Source organism: Seriola aureovittata, chromosome 18 (assembly GCF_021018895.1).
Source record: "Seriola aureovittata isolate HTS-2021-v1 ecotype China chromosome 18, ASM2101889v1, whole genome shotgun sequence".
In the NCBI taxonomy this organism is placed as follows: domain Eukaryota; kingdom Metazoa; phylum Chordata; class Actinopteri; order Carangiformes; family Carangidae; genus Seriola; species Seriola aureovittata.
Window position 1 is genome coordinate 23,922,826 of NC_079381.1, and position 21,896 is coordinate 23,944,721.

At 42.0% G+C, this 21,896-nt stretch overlaps 2 protein-coding genes across 2 annotated transcripts in view; both read right to left on the minus strand.

Moving 5' to 3' along the window:
• Nucleotides 1–15,759, minus strand: part of fgfr1b (fibroblast growth factor receptor 1b) — a 34,499-nt gene extending 18,740 nt beyond the window's left edge. The window contains exons 1-3 of the mRNA XM_056403499.1: nt 15,703–15,759; nt 13,986–14,114; nt 13,660–13,786 (exon numbers count right to left, since the gene is read on the minus strand). The gene's annotated coding sequence lies outside the window, so the exon portion shown is untranslated. The remainder of the gene's footprint in view (nt 1–13,659; nt 13,787–13,985; nt 14,115–15,702) is intronic.
• A 1,344-nt stretch (nt 15,760–17,103) lies between these two features.
• Nucleotides 17,104–21,611, minus strand: kctd9b (potassium channel tetramerization domain containing 9b). Its single transcript, XM_056403502.1, has 12 exons — nt 21,427–21,611; nt 21,143–21,264; nt 21,006–21,049; nt 20,122–20,215; nt 19,945–20,003; nt 19,724–19,852; nt 19,585–19,652; nt 19,398–19,493; nt 18,867–19,016; nt 18,484–18,589; nt 18,251–18,384; nt 17,104–17,947 (listed from the first exon to the last, which is right to left on the minus strand). Exons 1-12 carry the CDS (start codon nt 21,472–21,474, stop codon nt 17,831–17,833), a joined length of 1,167 nt encoding a protein of 388 aa, XP_056259477.1. The 5' UTR covers nt 21,475–21,611; the 3' UTR covers nt 17,104–17,830.
• Between the last annotated feature and the right edge of the window lie 285 nt (nt 21,612–21,896).

The following is a 21,896-nucleotide window of genomic DNA, read 5'->3' on the forward strand; positions in this document are numbered from 1 at the left end:
TGGTTGTTGAGACATTTCAGTCTGGAGCCGAGCGGTGGGCTGACCAACAGGAGCAGACATTAGTGACTAAAGTTAGTCGTCTTATGTAACTAATTGTTGGTTGTAAAACAAAATTGAAAACCAGAGAAATGACTTGAATCAGTCTGTGACCTAAAAACTGAGGAGAGAGTTTCTCTGTATCACTTTCCTGTGATCATAATCAGCTGTTTAGACTAGCTAGCCTGGGTTACATCACCACCCAGCACACACACACACACACACACACACACACACACACACACACACACACACACACACACACACACACACACACACACACACACACACACACACACACACACACACACACACACACACAGTGACTGTCCCACAGATGGATTCCTTTGTGAATTCATTGGCAGATTGGCATAATGTGTGTTTGAGAGTGTCAGGCTGTGAACAAAGCTTCTGAGTGTTTCTCTCTGGCTGTTTGTGAATGCACAGCTGAGCACAGAGAAACTATTGTCTGATTCTTCTCTGTCAAACAGACATTTCTGCGTGGCTGATCTTTCACTGCATCTCTGACATTTTTTTTTATCTTCAACATTATGCATTTGTTTCATTTAACTGAAGAGCCAGTTCATTTAAAACACGACTTTACTTTCTTATAGTCTCACAAACTCACACTTTCAAGACGATAAAAGGCAGAATATGAAAACAGGAGGGAGGTAGCTCCTCTAAACATTTGGTTAACAAGACAACAAAGAGTTTGCAGCCATGGTAGAGCAACTCCATTTATTTTATACTTTATTTAGTCTTTGTATTCATTCTATAAAATGTTGAATTTATCTACCTAGCTAGCTATCTCATCACAACAACAGGCAACAAAACTGCTGCCAGACTATGTTTTCTAGTAAAGGTCCCATATACTCTAAAGGTGTGTGTCCATGTGTAGTGTGATTATAGATCAGCTCTAGCTTCTATATTAATACTGTGAAAGTATCAAAGCCTCAGTCCACAGAGAAATGCACACAGCCTGTATTCAGAAACTGAGCCTTAAAACCAGCCGTCAGGACTTCTGGAACTTTGTGATGTCACAACAAAGCAGTCACCAAGCCCCGCCCACCTGGACCCACCATCCAAACCTTGCAGGATTTGGTTTCTATGAGTGTTTCTACCTGAAATCTGCTTTAGTTTTATTGGATCACTCAGAAAACAGTCAGCCAATCAGAAGAGAGGCTCAGAACCTCCTCTCTTCTGATTGGCTCACCGACCTGTTGTTACTAGAGCTGCAGAGAGAAGCCTGAGAGAGGAGATGTAAAACTACACTGAGATGGTTTTTGGTTCTTAAAACCACAAATATATCTTCTCATGGATCAACACTTCAAACACAGGAAGCCACCGCCTCCACTGGGAGGATCCTCAGAGGAAGGTGAATAAATAAAGTGAATTTCATGTCGCCGTGGCTGAATGAAGGTCAGAGTGAACTTCTTTGAGGTTGAGTAAATAGTTTTGTAATCACCCTGTTGTAGCTGCAGAAACAGCTTCAGCTGTGGTTCACCTCCTTTTTCTATGTCTCATAAACATATACACTGTTTGATATTTGTCACTTGAACACTGACAGTTGATTCACAAAAACCTTCATGAAACTTTATGAATGAGGAAAAAGTTTGTGATTTCTGAGTGGACTGATGCCACAAATCAAAATATTATTTTGTTTATCATAGAAACAGTAAAGACTTTGGGAACATGTGGATTACATTAGGGTCAACAGAAGAGAAGGATCTTAAAGCTAAATCAATGTTTCTGTTGGATTATATGCAAGAGTTAATGCCCAGGGACCTTATTAAATCAATGTGTGGTGAAACAGTGGAGGACAAAAATGTTGTGAGGATGTGGGTTTGGTTCCTGCTGAGCTGTGGGTTGTGAGGTGCTGGGTCTGAAAGCACTGTGTTGTTTTTCACTGTGGTTACGATACACTGAAGCTTTACAGGTTCTGCTGTGGTCGTTTTTCTGCACCTGTAACCGGACAAGTTCAAGTGCAGGAAGGGACTTTGTTCTTTACTGAACATGACTGTTTAACTTATTACTGCTGGTTAATGAAGAGTCTGAATATCTGAAGACAGCAGCAGGATAAAACAGGCAGTTGTGCACATTCTGAGTGTTTTATGCTTTCGTTGGGCAGCAGTGGAGAAAAGACAGGAAATAAAGAGAGAGACGAGGAACGTATCACAATTATAATCTCTCATGGATCAAAACTTCAACTAAAACACCAGAGAAGTGTGAAATATGGGACCTTTAAAGAATGATTTGCACCAAGAAAATACTGTAGATACTGTAAATCCATGTCTCTAATTGTAGTTGTTTAACACATTATTTATATTGTGCAAAGAAGCATAACATGAACAGAGGCACCTTAATGAAAGACAGGAAAGAAGCCATTCATTGTACAGGCTGCACGTCTCTGGCTCATGTGTCTCATTTAGGACCACTCCAGTGTGATGGATGAACTGTGTGTGTGTGTGTGTGTGTGTGGGGGGGGGGGGGGGGGGGGGGGGTGTTATTTCCTGTTTTGCTTCCAGCATCCATTCGTTACCCAACGTAAAGTTCCCACACACCGTATTTATATGTATAGGATGGTATGAGCCTGTTTTACTCATCTGTCAGAGTCAAACTGGAACCGACTTTCAAAACAAACATGTTACTTCCCTGCCCTGCTACTAAACAGCCCACAGTTAGCATGTGTCGCTGCCCAGGAAAAACAATGCATCTCCAAATCTGGTGAGTTTGAAATGAGAAATTGAAAGATAACGTGTATTTTATGGGTTGGGAAAATTATCAATAAATCATCTTTTTGGCGGAAGAAACAAGTACGTAACTGTGTCCGGACCAAGCGGCAAACTGCCGTGACGTCACCCTTCGGTTGGGGAACTGCCATTTTGAAGCCTCGAGTTTGGGTTACCGGACGTCGCCATCTTGGTTTTTTGGAGCCAGAAGAAACCATATCTGGATGAGAGGGTGGAGCTGGGGAGGAGGGAGGGGGGGATCTGACCTGTGTCCTCGAGGACACCAGGTAAACCCACCTGCATCAACAGGCTCCTGGCTGAGCCGTGAGAAGATGCTGCTAACACGGTTAGCTGTCACAGCTGTTACATTAGTCTCACAGGCTAATTACAAATATCATATATGTGAGGAGTAACTTGTTATCATAGTTGAAGTTAGCATGTGTGCTAACATTAAACTGTAAAACCACAGTGTAAATGTTTTCTAACACTAAGAAGGATGATGAATAACGGCTCTGTTGACACAACCTTTTCTTCTTTTCACATGTTTTTGTTTAACCTCACCACTGATCATTTGTTCATAATTTACATTCAGACTTTAACAAATACAAACCTCTTCTACACATGCAGGAACCTGAATTTGTCATGCAGATTTATTTTACAGGTTAACAAATGTTGATTTACAACTACAATCACTGGAATTATTTGTTATGGTCACGTTACAAGCTCAGTCATTTTGAGCCTTTATGTATGGGATGGAGTCATGTGCATGACTTACTTCAGATCATAAAAGATGCAATCATCCATTTAAACCTGATTTAGCATATACTGTAATAAAAACAAGACTTTATGAATAAATGATACATGTTATAACGTGTTTTAAAATGAGTTCTGCAAAGCGAAGGTGACGTCACCGAGCTCAGTGTTACAGAGACAGCGGGTTAATGTCGGTAAGTCACGGTCACTAAACGATCCCGTTATTACAGTGAACTGTCGTGTCTGGACGAGCTGTTAAAGAGCAGAGCAGCGGACGTGTGTGTCGTGTTTGTTCATATTAAGTTTGGTTCAGTGTTAGTCGGATAGTTTTCAGCTCTAGTTCATTTCATTCTTGATGACAGGAGTTAAAACATCTGCTGGAATGATTCTGTCTCTGTCAGAATAAAGAACATGACTGAGAGCTGAGAACCATCATGACATGTGCACCTGCACAATGACTCCAAACTGAGTATTAGTTTCTATTCTATTGTTATTTCATGTAAATTGTACACTACAGTATTTAATTAATCCATTTATTATTCTGTTATACATGTTTCCAGTGTTTCAATTGTTTAAATTAATGTAGTTTATAATGTCCAATAAAGTAAAGCTAAGACAACACTGACAATGAAAGATCAAAAAACATGCTGATGTTAATTGGTAAATACTTTGACCTGTGGAGGTGGTGACAGTGCCAGAGATGATCCATCACTTAATCACTGTTTAATATTTATAAATTCTGATCTTAAAAGTGTTGCTACCATCACCTGTCGACAACAGCAGAAGTGAAGCTGCAGGTAAGAAACTGAACCTGTGAATACTGAAGACAGAATAATAAACTAACTCATCAGCAGTTAGTCTGTCATTTCATCAGAGGAAGATGAACTGGGAGGTTTTCTACCACCACCATCATCATCATCATCATCATCATCATCACAGCACATTAGAGAACTAAGGATGTCCATGCAGTCTCCCTTCAACCAGATGAATGGAAACTAACGGGCTGCTCTGTACATGAGGTCCTCCTTCTGTTGGCACAGATCACTCAGTTTTCACAGTGAAACCTTTCAAATGACGATAAAACACAAACACTTGAGTTAAGATGCGGCTGATCACAGTTAATCACAAATATCGATCAGCTGTCAGGACAGGTGCATGAATGTCTGCTTCAGTTGAGGACTGGTTTGAGTATTAAATGAACAATCTTCTATATGACAAATATTTCTCTACACATTTTGTAAACGTCACGTTATCTTAACTTGAACTATCACGACGTCTTGATGGACAATGTATTAACTGACATTAACGCTGCGCATTACACTAACGCAGATCAATTAAACTGGGTCACATGGAGAAACACAAACCAAACGTCGTTACATTAACGTCGATTAAATTCACCTTTTTATTGGGCTTTGACTGAACACCTCCACGGGCTAACCCAGGGTGACACAGGTCATCAGCCCACCGGGGCCAGGTACCGTTAGCATAGCAATCGCTAAGTTATCAGCTAATGCTAGCACTAGCTGGCTAGCTTGGTTAGCAAGGCTGAAACATGAAGCCAACACTAAAGAACCAGAACCTGCAGTTCCTCTAATGACTTCAACAGTGAGTCAATCCCCATAGACTCCCACGTTAAAATGTCCAATGTGATGTTTTGGAGATACGTGTTTTACAGAACAGTGAAGCAGGTACTCTCCTCTACATCTCTGAATACTCTCTTTTCCAGATGTCAACTTTCACTGTATAATTTTACCAATGGTTTCCATTTACTAAGAAGCCACTGATACATAATAGCACATAGGCTTAATGGCTGCTTGTTAATTGGCTGTGTTTATAATAAACAGAGCTGATTGCCTTCAGCATTTTTCCTTGGCTGCATGCAGTTTTCCATAAAACTTAATAATCCTATTGAGTGATACAACCACAGAGGCTGCCAACACGCACATGAAAACACGTGCACTTTTGTGACCAGTTAGTGACAACTGAGACAATCCCAGGAAACGGTTTAAAATAAAGTTGTTTTTGTGGAGAACAACAGTAAAGTGAACAGTCTGATCAGCTGCAGTCGTCTCACAGCAGCAGAGTTATATTCACTCATTACTGTGAACATTCCCTATGAGAGCAGATGTCTCTGTGAGTCGCTGAGCCAAAGCCACAGCATCCCCAGCCCCAGCCCAGCGCTAACTACTGACCCTGTTAAACCACACACAGCCAGACCAGTCTGGACCCACCCAGACCTGGAGCCGGAGCCAAACCCCAGACTCTGGACAGACCAGACCAGAGCAGAGCAGAGCCAGGACGTACCAGGCCAATAAAAAAAAAAAAGAAAAAAGGCACATTCCTGGTCACCAAACCCGGCCTCAAGACTTTTAACTCCTGCAGCGTTCAGCAGCACACACAGGTGCTCTTCTCATCAGATTCAAATAACTTTATTTGTACAGCACGTTTAAATTAGAAGTCGGAAAATGACTGCACAAGACTGAGAGAGAAGAAGGAGAAATAAGTTCACAAACCCACAAAGTAAAAACTATAAAATGAGGAGAAATCTGAGGAAAACAAATGGATTTAAGATGCTTTTTAAAGATGTGACTGATGTGTTTTTTTTTTCTTTGTGGGAAAGTCGAGGAGAAAAAGCTGCGTCAGCTTTAGTTTGCAGCCACAAGTCCTGTAGATCTGAGGCTCCTCCCAGAGGTCAGAGGTCACCTTGGCCCCTTTAAATACAGAGGAGCCTGAGAACCTGATGACTTATGAGTAACATTTAAAAATCATCCCTGAAAGTGACAGGCAGCCAGTGGTCTATATTTAGTCTTTAGCCAGGCCAGCTGCAGGGCTCTGTGGATGCATCACCCCATTGCTTCGGTCCAAACTGAAATTATCTCAACAACTATTGAATCAAATGTCATGAAATTTGGTTCAGACATTAATAGTTTCCTGAGGATGATCCCAACTCACTGTGTTAATGCCCTGACTTTCTCGAGCACCATGAGGTTGACATTGATGGTTCTGAGAGCAGCTAGGCAACAAAAACTGGTTGGATGGTGGCGTTATGTCCCAGGCCAAAATTGGTCCTGGTTTGACGCCAAAAACAACAACAGTACACTGGATTACAGATATGGTTGTGTTGATGTCAAATTCTCCATCCAAGGTCTATTAGCAGCTCCTGTGCGTCACATAAGCAAATTGAGATACTGTAGGTAAATATAAGGAGCAGAAGCTAACTATCTATCTTGGTTAGTAAACTTTACTTTCTTACCTCTAGAGTTTCTGAATTAGATTGTGGCAAGTATCTACGAATGAACGCTAATGTTGGCTAGTTTCTAACTTTAGCCTTAAGTTACAGTTTAGCTAACTACTGTTAGCTGGCTGGCTTACAATGGTTTATAAAGTTTTGGACAAATGGACCAGTTCAAATTGAGTATTTATTCACAACAGTATCTAGTCCAATAAAAACATTTCCTATTGACAGTGACTCTGCTCAGTCTCTGATCCTGTTTATGTCTCTCTCTCTCTCTCTCTCTCTCTCTCTCTCTCTCTCTCTCTCTCTCTCTCTCTCTCTCTCTCCTCTCTCTCTCTCTCTCTCTCTCTCTCTCTCTCTCTCTCTCTCTCTCTCTCTCTCTCTCTCTCTCTCTCTCTCTCTCTCTCTAATGTGCTGTGGTCCGGTGTTTGGGGTTTTTTCCAGGTCCAGCTGTGGAAAACCCAAAAACCATTTACGCAAATCAAGTGACCTCGAAGGCCGAGCCACATCTGACCAGCTGAGTTCACTGCACACACACACGCACACGCACACACACACACACACACACACACACACACGCACACACACACACGCACACACACACACACACACCCTCCTGTGCTCTGTATCTCTGTCGGTGTAGTGTGCTGCTAAACACAGGATCATCCTGAGGCCTCCTGAGGTTCAGTGTGTAATTTGAGTGAGATGTCGAACCCCACTGAGCTGCAGTCTAATGACAGAGTTCATGTTGAGGGCTGGGCAGTATGATAGTGCACCATGATGCACTTGTGTGTGTGTGTGTGTGTGTGTGTGTGGATGATGGTATATATAAAGAAGTGCCTTGAATCAAGTGGAGAGTTTTATCCCCTTTAGTGTGATAACACCCTGTGTGGTCTTTTACTGCACATGTGCCAGTAATTGAGTTGTGAACGTGTGTTTGCACGCATGTGTTTGTGTGTGTGGTTCTTTCTAGGAGTTCTGGTGTGAGTGCATCCTCCTGAAGGTGGAACAGGCTGCAGCCGCTGGGAGACTGTTGTGGAGCTGGTTGGAGGTTTTGGTGGTGGCTGGGTGGGACAGAGATACAGAGACTCCATCTAAATCTGTCACACTGATGCTGACTGTCAGTGGTGGAAGAATCTCACATCTGGAACTAAAGAAACTGAGTTTTCTTGTAAACAAAGATGAGGTCTTACAGTTATATTGCATGTGTTTTCTTTCTCATAAAACAGCCTGAAGCATCAGCTGGAGTGTGTATCTTGTCACCTACACACTCATCTGCAGCTTAACTTTAGTGAATGTATTCAGTTTATCTATAATATGAAGAGCTGGAGCAGATGTTGGTTCACTATGATTTTAAAAAAGATTTGAAAGATTGTATCTGCTAAAGAATATTTTCAAGAACTTGTGATATTGTATGTTTTGCATTTAATTTCTCTTCTAAATTTCTGTATCTACGAGGAGTAAACATGTATTTTGTAAAAAGATGATGTCAGTGTTGTTTTGTAGTATCTATGGTGATAAGACTCTGATGGTCCCAACAGCAGCTTTAAATACACTAAGCCAAAGTAGCTCCTGAAGAATCAGATCTCAGAGTCAGTTTCACAGAGAAAAGAAGACGAGCTCTGATTTTATATTTTGCTTCAGTAAGCAGAAAGTGTGTGAAACTCAATGTCAGTCTTATGCAAATCTTCAAAATTGTATTTCTTAGGAAACGCATGCACGCACACACACACACACACACACACACACACACACACACACACACACACACACACACACACACACGCAGCCTCCTCCCTTCATAAAATAAAGGGAGAGAGAGTTTGAGACAGACGCACCACAAACTCTGGAATGTGGAGTTTACATGGGCAGCTTTATTTGGCCTGAAGAAAATGTTCCCTCATTGAGCTCCGAAAGCCACATCCCTCACACACACACACACACACACACACACACACACACACACACACACACAGAGAGAGAGACATACGCCCATACACATGCACACCCACCCACATAAAGAATATGGCCATAAAACCACCCACACACAAAGCTAATGTCCAAAATAAAGTTCCATCTGTTACTAACATCTAATATTTGTGGCTGCTCGCAGCGTCAGGACTCTCTCAGAGCAGCAGCCTCAGCTGCAGAGGAAAGCCCTCGGACTGAGCAGTTATTTACAGCCAGCTGTACAGATATAGACAGGCTGGATGAATTTATGATGATGGGTATATGGTGATGTCACAACAAATCATTTCAGGCAGCAGCATGACCCGGCAGATGGAGACTCATGAATAAACTAGACAGATCAAGCTGCTCATTACTTGGTATGAAATAAACATGAATTATGAACCATGTGAAGTGAAGTTAAAGAGGCATAGCAGTGATTCAGTATCGAAACAATAAACAGCAGGCACCAACACATTCTGGATCCTACATTTCCCATGATGCAACTAACTAATCTGACAGTCTACTCTGCAGCGGACGCGAGGTGGTTTGTTTCCACGTTTCATACAGTCATATGTTTCACTGCAGCTGTTCACACTAACTGATGTAAGCTATGAAGCTGTTACCTGACCTGTATTTATCAATACGAGCTTCAGTTGCTGCAGTTTCAGCTCATTGTTTATCTGTTCAGACACAACTTCACTGTTCTGGTTCACTCTCGTCGCTCTCATCCAGCTGTTTTCAGAGAAACATCTGTAACAGGTCTCTGTCCTCTACCTGCTCAGCAGCAAACAGCGGACAGCTAAAGAGTCCAAACACAGAGCTGAAAGAGAGAGGGAACACTGAGACTCATCAGGTGACACAAAGTTCAACATATCAACTTAAAAAGTGGTGATATGTCAGTGTTGTGTTCATTACAAACAAGTGGCCGAAAAACATTTAAAAAATGAAAAGCTGATATCATGTTAATAACACACGCTTCTTAAACAATTCCGTTCTTACTTACACACCCACCCACACCTGACTTACATTTGAGTTTAATTCATTTGCCAAAAAGTTGAAGATGAATTTGACTGACAGCATTAATATTATTATTGGTATTATTTTCAATTTTCCTGTAAATATCTAAAGGATAATATTGTTATTGTGAATTATTTTGGCCACAATAATTTAGTAGTAAACATCTGACATCACGACAGTCCTACTGAGTTAGAAACAGCACAATGGTATTTTTAGATGTCTATATGTCAGTGATCTCTCTTCTATAGATCTCCTCCCAGATGCTGAGCTGCCACTACGATGTTTTCTGTCTGTTTTGAACTGCACAGCAGATTAACACGCCCCAGTGAAGAGATTCAGGATTAAAAATAGACGTAAATAACCCTCGGGTTAATAATGATTTAGGTGATGTTATCTTACAAAGAAACAGCCTGGGCGCTGGCTGGATCCACTGGTAGTGATGTGGACTGGCAAACTTTCAGACAACTTTGAAACGCATGTACTTACATGGTGAAAAGGGCTAAATCTGCCTCCTATTTGAAACATCTGTCTGACTGCGGTAAGAGCTCAGCAAAGTTCTGGAGAGTGGTCAAATCTCTTAAAGGCATGACTTCATCCAACCCCCCCCCCCAAAGAGATTATACTGGACTCTGAAGTTGTGAATGATAAAAAAGAGATTTATAATGCTTTTTAAGGATCAGTTTATCAAATCAGGATCTTTCTTTGATCAACTCAGTGATTAGTGTATCACAATTTCAGAGGGGGGGGGGTCTTACTTTTTCATTTAGACCAATTCACAGTTTTGAAGTCCACCATGTTTTGTGTAAAAGAGCATGAAATGTTCTTTGGACACAGAACAGTTATTTCTGAATAACTACAGACCAATCCCCAAACTCTGTACTTTCGTGTTTGCAAATGATATTTTAAGTCCTTATCACTCTGGGTTTAGAGCCAACTGCAGCGGCGACGGCGGTTGTAAATGATAGTCTCTGCTCTTGATAGTAGGAAACATTGTGCAGATATGTTTATTGATTAATTAAAGGCTCTTGATGCTGTTAATCTCAGACTACTTCAGGATAAACCGGAGTTCCTGGGTTTTGATGACGCATCCTTTAAATGGGTTCAAAAAGTGGCGTACCACAAGGTTCAATTTTAAGACCATTGTTGTTTACTTTACATATTAATGATCTGTGTCTCAGTAAACAACTGTTGAGCACTTTTTTATGCAGATATTTATTCACCATCTGTGGAACAAGTTGTGTCAAATCCTCAAAATGCATTTGACTGTGTGCAGAAATCCTTAAAGGAGCTATTTCTACATTTAGCTATTGCTACCTAGCTAACGTTAGCATTAACAGGTGTTTACTTAGCAGTCTAGAAGACATGTTGTGAGTTCAACATCAAACTTCATTCCTTTAGAGCTGAAAGCAACCATCTAGTTTTGCTTCTGTTTCTATCACTTGTTTATTCTACTGAAGTTAGCATGCTAACCAGCTAACTCAGGCCTGGTTGTTGTTGTATATTCATCTTGGCAGATGTATTTGCTTTGTTTTATTTTTACTTGACTTTTTCATCATTTTACTGTTTTTATTGCTGTATATCCTTCTTGCCAAACATGCCAGCTAACGATTAGTTTTATTTAACTTTTTCATCATCCTATGATTATTATTAGCAATGTGGTTGTTAAATATATTGTTTATCCTTCCAGCCGGTGTGACTGTGATTTCAGGGTGCTGAAAAAGCTGTGAAAATTGCTGTGAAAAAGCTTAATGCTCAGTCTGAATAATTGATGGTTGAAATATTAATAAAACAGACAGTTTGACAGTTTTTTTCATGGCAGACAGATGTTCTGGTTCCAGTGATGTCAGTGGAACAAACGTGACAGTGACTCATGTATAGTCATATGAGCTCATACCTGAGTGGGTTGCTGTCATTACAGCAGTGAGACAGACATGTGGATGGATCAGGTCAGATTCAAGCATCTGACACTGTGGTGAACAAGCCCTGTTAGTTCGGCCTGTTTTTAGGTCACAGAGTGGGAGGGATGCACATGGACATATTTTCCATGTAGGACTCATAACAATGTGACATTACATTTGACTTAATGAAAACAGCAACATCAAAATGAAGCTGTCTTAAGAAACTTTATTGGTGAAGCATGGCTGGATTAACTTGTTAAAGGGATCCAGGGCAAAATTTACTGATGGGGCCCTGTGAATGCCTCCTCTGTCAGCACAATATAAACTACTACTACAAACTTGCAATTAGTCAAATGACTAAAAATCAACTAAAACTCATTCAACATGGATTACTTCCAGGATGGATGGATGGATGGGTGGATGCTTTATTCATCCCCTTGGGGAAATTCAATAATGTTGGTTAATCCAGCTCAAGTAGATTAAATACGGTGTTCCACAAGGATCAATACTGGGATCACTTTGCTCTGTGAGAATCTGCTCCATAATGACTTAAAGAGATTAAAATAAACAAGAAATGTGTCACACTGCAGGACAAGTTTCCACAATCTGGCAACCCAAATGTTGTTCTTATTAATATCTTATAACTGATTACTAAATGATGTATTAACCATTGTTAAATACATTAATTACAGGTGATAGATCCTTTATAAATGGCACCTTTTTTTTTTTGTCAGTGCGGTTGAGGTTCTGCTTGCGGCCACTCTTCCTCCCTCCAATGCAGGTTTCCCATTTTTGGCATGTGTCCTGTTTGTGACTTCTCCCTATGCCACAGTGCATAATATTGCAGTTCTGCAGTAGCTGATGTACCAGCAATGCAGACCTGAAGTGCAGCTGACAGCACCAAAAACTGGACAAACATAAAGACTGTTTCCACCAACCTGCGCAGATGTTTTCGTCTCTGACAGTCGTGAAGGAACAGAAACCATACGACTGAGTAAACACACCAAACAACACATTGAACCACTGCTCAACAACCACTGGCGCTCTGGAGGAAGACAACCCCACAAACCCACAAAGAGAACTCCACCTGTCACATGTTCTTGTACCAAAACAAACATGGAGGTCAAACTGCAGCTTGTTCTGTTTCTGTACAAAGACATTTGTGCTGAAAAGATGAAAAAAAAAGGCAGAAAAGAGTTGAGATCCTGGATGGAGAGATGTGGAGCTGACGGAGCTGAATGAAGCTTCACGTAAAGCTGTTTATTTACCAGTACGTCTCCCTCAGCCGCTGTATCACATATCAAAGATGTTTAAAGACTTCAGCCAACAACTCTGTCGGCCTTTTTGATCCAGGTTGTGTGTTTTCCTGGTTTGAAACTTCCTACAGAAAGACCCTCTGCACAAACATCCCTCTGCATACATCCCTCTGTCTGAAACCCACCAGTGTTACTGACTAAACTGGAATACGCACACTCAGCCCTGAGGTGTGCAGAAAGCAGCCACTTCAACATAAACACTTCCAGCCCACAGTCATGCATTTTATCCCTTCAGCCCAGTATAGTCTGTCCAACCGTGAAGTGAAGCAACTCACTTTTTCTGCCTGTTTTTGGGCTCAGGAGTGAAATGCCCTCTGAAAATACACCCCCCACTTTCCTATAACACACAGTGAGGAAAGCATGGGGGCGTGTTATGTTTGGCAGCTGTCAGGTTTTATACCAGCCAGGCCACCACTCAGCTGATACTGGTTAAGTCAAACATGATGAAATCGTGTCGACAAAAGCTGCAAAATCTCACATCCATCCTTTCCCGTACAACTGCATAAATCATTCTTTATATATCTACAACTGATTCATGTTAAAAGTGACGAACTGGCACCAGCTCTGCAGTTAATTAGCATCTTTTAGCTCTTTGTTTTGGTTTTCTACTCCACCGTCAACCTCGTCATTTCCAGCAGAAGAAACAGCAGACAGACACAGTCAGAGTCTACCTGGTCAACACAGACGGTGCCACTACAGGAAGTAAACATAAGCATAAATCTCACCTTTGTGTCGCTTGTTAAAGTTTGTTTTCGAAGGTGGACTGGACCGAATGTTACTCCCTGTTGTGTTCAAGTACCGGTGTGTTTTCCAGCCTCAGGGGGGCAGTGATGAGGCGAAGGTGATGCAGCACTTGAAAACAAACAAAGTGATCATTATATTTCAACCTCTTTCTTGAAATATCTTTCTCGTGATATTATGTCCCACACACACACAAATCCTCACTACAGCAGCAAATGTGGATTAATCCACCGCTGAAAATAGTTCCCAACAAATGTAATATTCCCTTCCCTGTTTGTTTGGAAAATGTACGTCCGGTTAATTTCCTCACCTCTGATATCGAGCAGCGCACAGAAATCCATTAAGGGCCGTCCACCTACACGCTGATGAGGCCTACCTGGAACCTGGAACCTGGATCTAGTGTCACGTCCTGAGTCCAAGTGAAGTTCTAGGAACACACCTGTGACAATGGGAGCACATCAAGTTACAGATTGCTAAGGTAAGACGCGACAAGGCCTTACCGTGGAACATCTGGCAGCTAACGAGACAGATGTGTTTCTCAGGAGGTGGAGGAGACCAAACTAGAGTGAAAACAAAACAGGTAACACACTCACCCGAACATCTGTATCATGTGACAATATATTAATGTTGTGTTCAGCCTGGTGTGCTGCCCCCTAGTGGCCAGAAATCATTCACTGCAGCTTTAAGGACCGGAGTCTCTCTGTTTCGTAACTGTGCCTGCGGTTTACAGATGTGTATTGAACTATGATTGGACCAACTGGTGTCGTCTCCTTCACCACAAACCGCCAATCAGGACGCTCCACCCACAGCTTCATTTCCCCATGTCAACAGCACCGCCGCCACATGATGCTGCTGAGGTTGGATTAGAGTCAGCAGATATACACACAGCTCCATCATGTTACGACACAGCGCTCAGGTCAGCTGTTGACTCTCCGCTCTCAGTTTACATGTCCCCGTGTTTACACTGCAGACAGGAGGCGTGTGTACATGAAGAAACCACAGATGTAAACTGTCACCGCAGCCAAATCTCCATCTGCAGCGAGTGCCATCCACACAGAGAATAACTGAAGCTGGGGGGGGTGGGGGGGTGGGTGTGTGTGGAGGGGGGGGACGGGGGACGGGGGGGGCATAAAGGAAATATTAAGGATAAATCTGGTGATCGATATTTTTCTTCCACAGAAAACTAATGTCTCCAACTAGAACAGTTTGTGAATCATCACCTGATTTTTCTTATTTATCTTTGCTTCTGCTTAAATCACCATAAACACACACTGAAGTTTATTTTGACTCAGTCTCACACACACCGTCCTGCTGCCACAGATACACACTACAGCACCAAATGTGGATTATTCCGCCGCCAAAAATAGTCTTCAACAAATTCAACAAACAATTTCCTCTTGTTTGAGAAAAACTCCAGTGACCAACTGTTTAAGGAAATTACTGAGACTTTTCTTTAAATATCCAGATCATTTAGACAGAAGTTCAACTCTTATACATCCTATAAATGAACAGATCTGCTTCTCCTCTGTTCACATGCTCACCAGGTGATATAAACGCAGCGTCCGTGCATGTTCACATTAACGAGGTGAGGCCTGTAAAGGCAGCAGCAGCAGCTGAACTTTAATTTAAGTAAAGTTTTAAGGTGTTTGTTCTTAAATTGCACAATACTTTTTTGATTAATTCTTAGAAACATGCAGAGGTTATCCAGAGGACAAACGTCTCAAGAAATAAATGTTTGTGGAGAAAGCATGTTTTCTTCTGTATTACACAACCTTTAGATTTATCTGTGGTCCTGTTGGAGGGGCCCGACCCCTCGGCTGGGGGACAAACACCAGACTGATCTTTCTAGTTCCAAGTTTATTTTGCTGATAATACATCAGTTCTTTTAATCAACTTTGGTTTGGAGCATTTTGATCCTGTGATTTTACTAAAGAATCTAAGTAGCTCTGTCTCTGAGTGTGGTCACACGTTCATGTTGAGATGCAACACTGACACATCTGCACTTTACACATCTGCACTTTACTTACAACTGAACCACAGTCACTGAGACGACACTGCCCTCTGCTGGAGGCGTCCAGGTACAACATCCAGCAGCTGTGGATGTGGATGGATGATTTTAAGACAAACAGATAAATAATGTATCTCAACAATATCATAATAATATCAATACAACTTTACCGTCCTTTATATTTTTTCTAAATGTTTAAGTTGTTTTAATGTAAACAAAGACAACTGTATCAGAAAATAAAATCTATTTGACTCCTTACACATATCATGATGCAGAACTAGTTCATGTGTTCAGGTGAACTTCAAAAACAGCAGAAGAACAAGAGAAGATTTAAGAAAAAACATTTATTTAACATGTTGGTCATAAAAATAACCAGAGCAGAGACGCACGCACGCATGCACACACACACACGCACGCACACACACACACACACGCACGCACGCACGCACGCACGCACGCACGCACACACACACACACACACACACACCCCATCAGTAGGACTCGACATTTACTGAAATCTGTTTTTCTGTCGGCTCCTCTCACTAAACATCATGCGTAGAAAAACAGCAGTTTAATGAAACAATAAAATGATCTAAACACATCTGACTTTTAACTTGAGTTTTATAATATACTGCAGATATAAATATATATGTAGACATATGAATATTGAACTGTTAGCTATCTTATTTTTTATTCTTATCACAAAATAATGAAGACAACGAGCAGCACCGCTGTGCTTCAGGAAGCACCTGTTATTAACTGTCAGAGGTAACATGGAGACGGAGCTCATTCAAATACACATCATTTCACAAAGACTGAATATATTATATTGTATTTATGTCTTAGTCTCAAACAGCTTGTTTCACATACTGTTACTATCATAATCTGAGAAAATAAAACACCTACAATCTTATTTGCTGCAGCTTGTTTCCCTCAACAGCCTCTTTACATTAATTCTCATTTATATGAGGAATACAATGATTTTATTTCGCTGTAGGTTTTTAAATTAAAGAATACATTTAGCCTGAAGCTGAAGAAGCATGGAACAGTGAGACTGTTGTTGTACAGTAGGTTTTTTTTCTCAGTGTGGAATTGACGACATTTAATTAAAATGTATTCGAACCGACTTTAAAAACTAATCCAAGGAGTTTTGATGGTATATGAATATCATAAACCAGACTACATTCAGACGCTCAGAGCGAAACCGACAACAACATGTCGTCATCGCTGTAAACTCTTCACTTCCCCAAAGAAAACACAGAAATAAGTTAAAATCTAATTCTTTCAGACAGTGAAACATGTTTCTGTCTTTGACGGATGCAATAAACAAAAGAGTAGTTGAACACATGTGGACACTTGTTGGTGTTTGGTTCAGAGCAAAATACGAGGTTTGGCATTTACTGGTCATCATGACTGTGGGGGGGGGGGGGGGGGGGGGGGGGGGGGTAACGGAGAGAGAGTTGTGTCAATATCACTGACTGATGTGTTTCATGGTCCACAAAGAGAAATACAGCCCTAATTCAAAAGATAATGTTACTGATCAATAAAGAAGACGTTGGAAACATGTCTGCACATTTACACCAGCCCCCGGTGGCACCCCGGGCCTAAGTTGGCCCTCTGCTGGGCCTAAGTTGGCCCTCTGCTGGGCCTAAGCATCGGGGAAATTGAGGCGTACTCCCCAGGCTCGGGTCGAAAAAGTTCAGCCAGTCGGAGAACAGCCAGAGTCAGAATGACCATTGGACTTAACTCCACATCGATCAATAAATCCATTAAAGTCTCTTTACCGGCCATCAGCTGTTTTCTTAATCTTTATTCATAACTTACTTCATTTATCAAGGAAAAGTGACAAATATTTTCTGTAACTTGAGTCTCAAATATGATGAATTCCTTTTATCTGAACTGAATCTCTTTGGGTTTTTCACTGTGTCACTATTTTAATCTAATTAACTAACAAAGAAAACAACAACAACATGAATTGATAATGGAAATATCTGTTAATTGCAGCCCTGGCTGAATATTTCTGAACATCATCATTTATATTAACAGCCGTCCTGTTTGGACCATGAAACTTGAGTGGGTCAGTATTGAGACGACTCTCCCTCCTCAGTGTCAGTGATGTGAAGCACTGTGTGGAAGACTGTGGTGTTTTACCGCACACTCTGAGACATGTGCAGAGGAGTCAGCATCTCCTCAAAGATGGCTCCCTTCACATTGGAGCCTCTCAGGTTCGCCTCCTGAAGATCACATCCTGACAGGTCACAGTTCTGGAAAATAAGACGACACCTGAATGCATCACAGGTGTTGGACCTGGGGGGATTTCAGAGGGTCCTGGGGCATTAGACCAACTGAGTTTTGATTTTGTTTTATCTTTACTGTCAGATTTGATTGAGAGACATTTGCAGGTAACAGATCAGCTCCTGTCGATCTGTGTGTTTGCAGGATGAACGCTGCAGGACTCTAATTACTTGTTTTTAAATGTTTTCATTAACATAGTTACTTGTGTTCTTGAACACGGACTCAGTGTCTGACGTAGACTTGCTCTGTTCTGGTTCTGTGTGTGTTCTCACCTCCAGGTCCGTCCCAGCCAGCGTGGCTCCTCTCAGGTTGCAGCTCTTCAGTTTGGCGTTCTTCAGCGTGGCGACCCTCAGGTTGATCCCCGTCATCTGACTCCCCTCCATGTCCACACCCTTCAGGTTTGCCCCTGAGAACGTGAACACACACACACAGTCACGTGTGAAGTTCAGAATAAACTTTGTTCAGGTGTGTTTATCTACAGAACACGTGTGATTGGCTGCTTCACCCTCCAGATTGGCTTTGATCCCGGCTGGATCCTCAAAGTTACAGCTTCTCAGTGAAGCTCCCTCAGCGTTGGTGCACAGCATCTTCACTCCCTGCAGATTGGCTCCCTGCAACACACACACACACACACACACACACACACACACACACACACGTTACATCTGATTAAAAACTGACTTTGAGCAACTGAAGTACAAATAAGATAAAAAAACAAGAAAGATGGAGCCACACAGGTGACGTGGTCGGATGATTCATTCTCAAAAACAATGTCATTCAAACATGTAGAAAGGAAGATGGTGTCAGAGCCCTGAAGTTGTGTTTTACAGTCACTGATATCAGATCAGAGCTCAGCGTTTACTCTCCCTGATGTTCAGCACGACTCACATCCAGACAGGCCATGGACAGATCCGCCCGCTCCAGGTTGGCGCCGCTCAGGTTGGCGTGGGTCAGGTTGGTTCCTCTCAGGTTTGCCATCTTAAAGTTGATGTAGCGCAGATCCAGACGAGACAGATCTGCACCGTTAAAGTTCAGACCCTGCAGGACCACCCACCCACACACACACGCACACGCACACACACACACACACACACACACACACACACACACACCATCTAAGGGACTGTGCAGATGTTTCACCTGTGTGATCGATGCAGCTGTTTAAGGCGTCTCTACATATCTGTTGTGCTGGCACATTATGAGCTGTCATACATGTCAAACCCAGGTTGGGGGTAAGGGTTAACCTATGCCAAATCAATATGCAGATATTGATCAGCTGTGTCGACCCCTCACAGGACATTTTCAAAAACCTGTTGATGTGTGTTTTTTATTCTGCTTTCTGTTTATTTTATATTTTGTCTTAATGCGTTCAGAAACGAGCTTCCCTTTCCTTCTGTGTGTGCGTTTGTTTTCCTCTACCTGACAGCGCAGCTCTGACTTGGTGGTGGTGGCCAACAGGAACCTGATGAACTCCTTGCGGGTCAGAGGGGAGTGGTCTTCAGGCGGCTGGGAGGCCTGAACAGGAGGAAGGAGACACGTGGAGGTGAAGCTGCCGCAGCTGAACACACACGTCGTCCAGCAGCATGTTTGGTTTACACTCACTCACCTTGATGAGAGTCTCCAGCTGCTCGGCGAGCTGCTCAATACCAAAGAAACGAGCCTCCTCCAGCACACCTGCAGGGGGATGAACCGAGGTTAGACACCTGTGAGGCGTGTTCACTTGTTTATAAGTGAGTCTGTTTTACCCAGAGGGTTGATCCCTTCATTGATGATGAGCTGTCCGTGTCTCAGGTAGTTCAGGATGGGTTCAAAGTAGTCTGGACTGCGATCGATCAGGTAGGCCCCCTGAGAGTCCTGCTTGTTCCCCCACACGTCTGGATTGAATACAGAGTGACAGGAAGTTAAATAAAGAAACGAATCACTTCTCGTCAGACAAACAGATAAAAAGTTTAACGAGTGACATCACCTTTCTCTCTGAACATGTGGGCCAGCATGCTCTCAGGCTCTTTACTGACCAGAGTGCTCCTGAGGAAACACACACACACACACACACAAACTCTCAGGCCTCGCTGCTTCACTGTCGTCCATCACGTTCATGTTTTTATAAATCAGAATGAGAGTCGTGCAGAGCGGCCATATTTACCTCGTGGTGGTGAAGCAGCGTCCACCGACGTTGAGCGTCAGCCAATCAGTGTGAGTCTGCCCGTTTTCAGGATCTCTGAGATCATCCTGAGGATCTACACACACACACACACACACACACACACACACACACACACACACACACACACACACACACACACACACACACACACACACTGAGTCACTGCAGGTATTTTAACTGATGAGTGTCTCTCACATTTTACTGGAATATGTTGAGCCGTCTGTCACTGTTGATTCTTGTTATGCTTCTGTTTTACTGATTTTCAGTCGTGTGTTTTCTAGTATCACTTGTGTACTTTTACTGCTGATACTTGAACTACATGAAGCTGATAATCCTTGTGATAAGATGTGATAAACCCACAGTCAGATTGCACCTGTATGGAAAATGTTGACCCCAGTGTCATCAAAACCTGTGGTGCATTTGAGTCCGTCGGGAAAATAAGTTCTGTGGAGCTGTAGAGCCATTTTACAGAAGAGAGAACACACAGATCAAAAAGAGACGTTTTTCATCTTAAAGAAAAAGTTTCTTATTTGATTTTATGTTGTCTATTTTTGACTTTATTTCTGTTTTTTATTCCTATTTTATTATTATACAATTCATTTCATCTTATCGTTTCACTTTCCATCTCATTTTACATTGATATTTTTCCATGTGAAGCACCTGGTGCAGGTAATTTCTTTGTTGCAAAACATTTTAAACTGCATTACAAATAAAGTTTTTATCATTATTAATATTATTATTAGTCTTGAGCTTTGAAACTTTACATGAAGTTGAATACTTATGTACTTTGTACTGGTGATAAAACAGCATCTTTACATTGTTGGTATCGGTACTTTAAATAAAAGGGTGTGAACACTTCCTACCTTCGGATGAATCTTCCTCTGATATGTACAGCACATCATCATCTCTGCAGGAACACACACAGTATAAACACCGTGAACTCACCATGACGCCACAACAAACATGACGCAGCAGTTCATCTGATGATTTTTTTTTTTACCGGATCAATGTGATGTCGTCGATCAGGCCGCCGTTCCCGTTGTAAACACTAGAGGCTCTTATCCCCAGTTTGGAGCTGGCCACGGTCAGTAAATCCTCCAGGGAGCCGTACACGGCCACCACCTGTGTGAAAACACCGGAGACACACAGCGGCTCAGCTCCCAGCACCGTAACCGTTACACGTTTAACGTTAGCTGCTAACACCGAGCTTAACGAGCCATTTTGTCGACACAGTCAACAAGCTAACCGACACCTATTTCCCCTTTTTTATCTTCCGCTGCTCACCTTTCCGTTGGTGGAGGTTCCGTTGACAAACAGTGTGACTCTTCTCATGGCTGAATCCGATCAGTCAAACCTTCAAACGGAGCGAGTTTCACCCAAAATACATGTTTTTTTATTTTATTTTAGCAACTAGCACTTCTTTTCCCCCCTTTCTCTTTCCTGACTGCGCTCGAACGCCCAGCGCAGCCGGAAGAGCCAATCAGCTACTTAGTTTAAACGCAACGGCCAATCAGGAAACCGAGGGGGCGGGACCTCCACATCTCCGTAAAGCATTAGTAAATAATCAATATTTTTGTCTTATTTGTGTCTTCAGTGTCCACTTCAACCACCAAATTGTACATTAAATGTAATATATTTTATAATATATAAAATAATATAATGTAATCTGTAACAGAACGATACACACACAGGTAACAGAACCAGCTTCTTTCTCAGCAAATAAACAATCTGCAGATAATTTTAACAAATTTCCC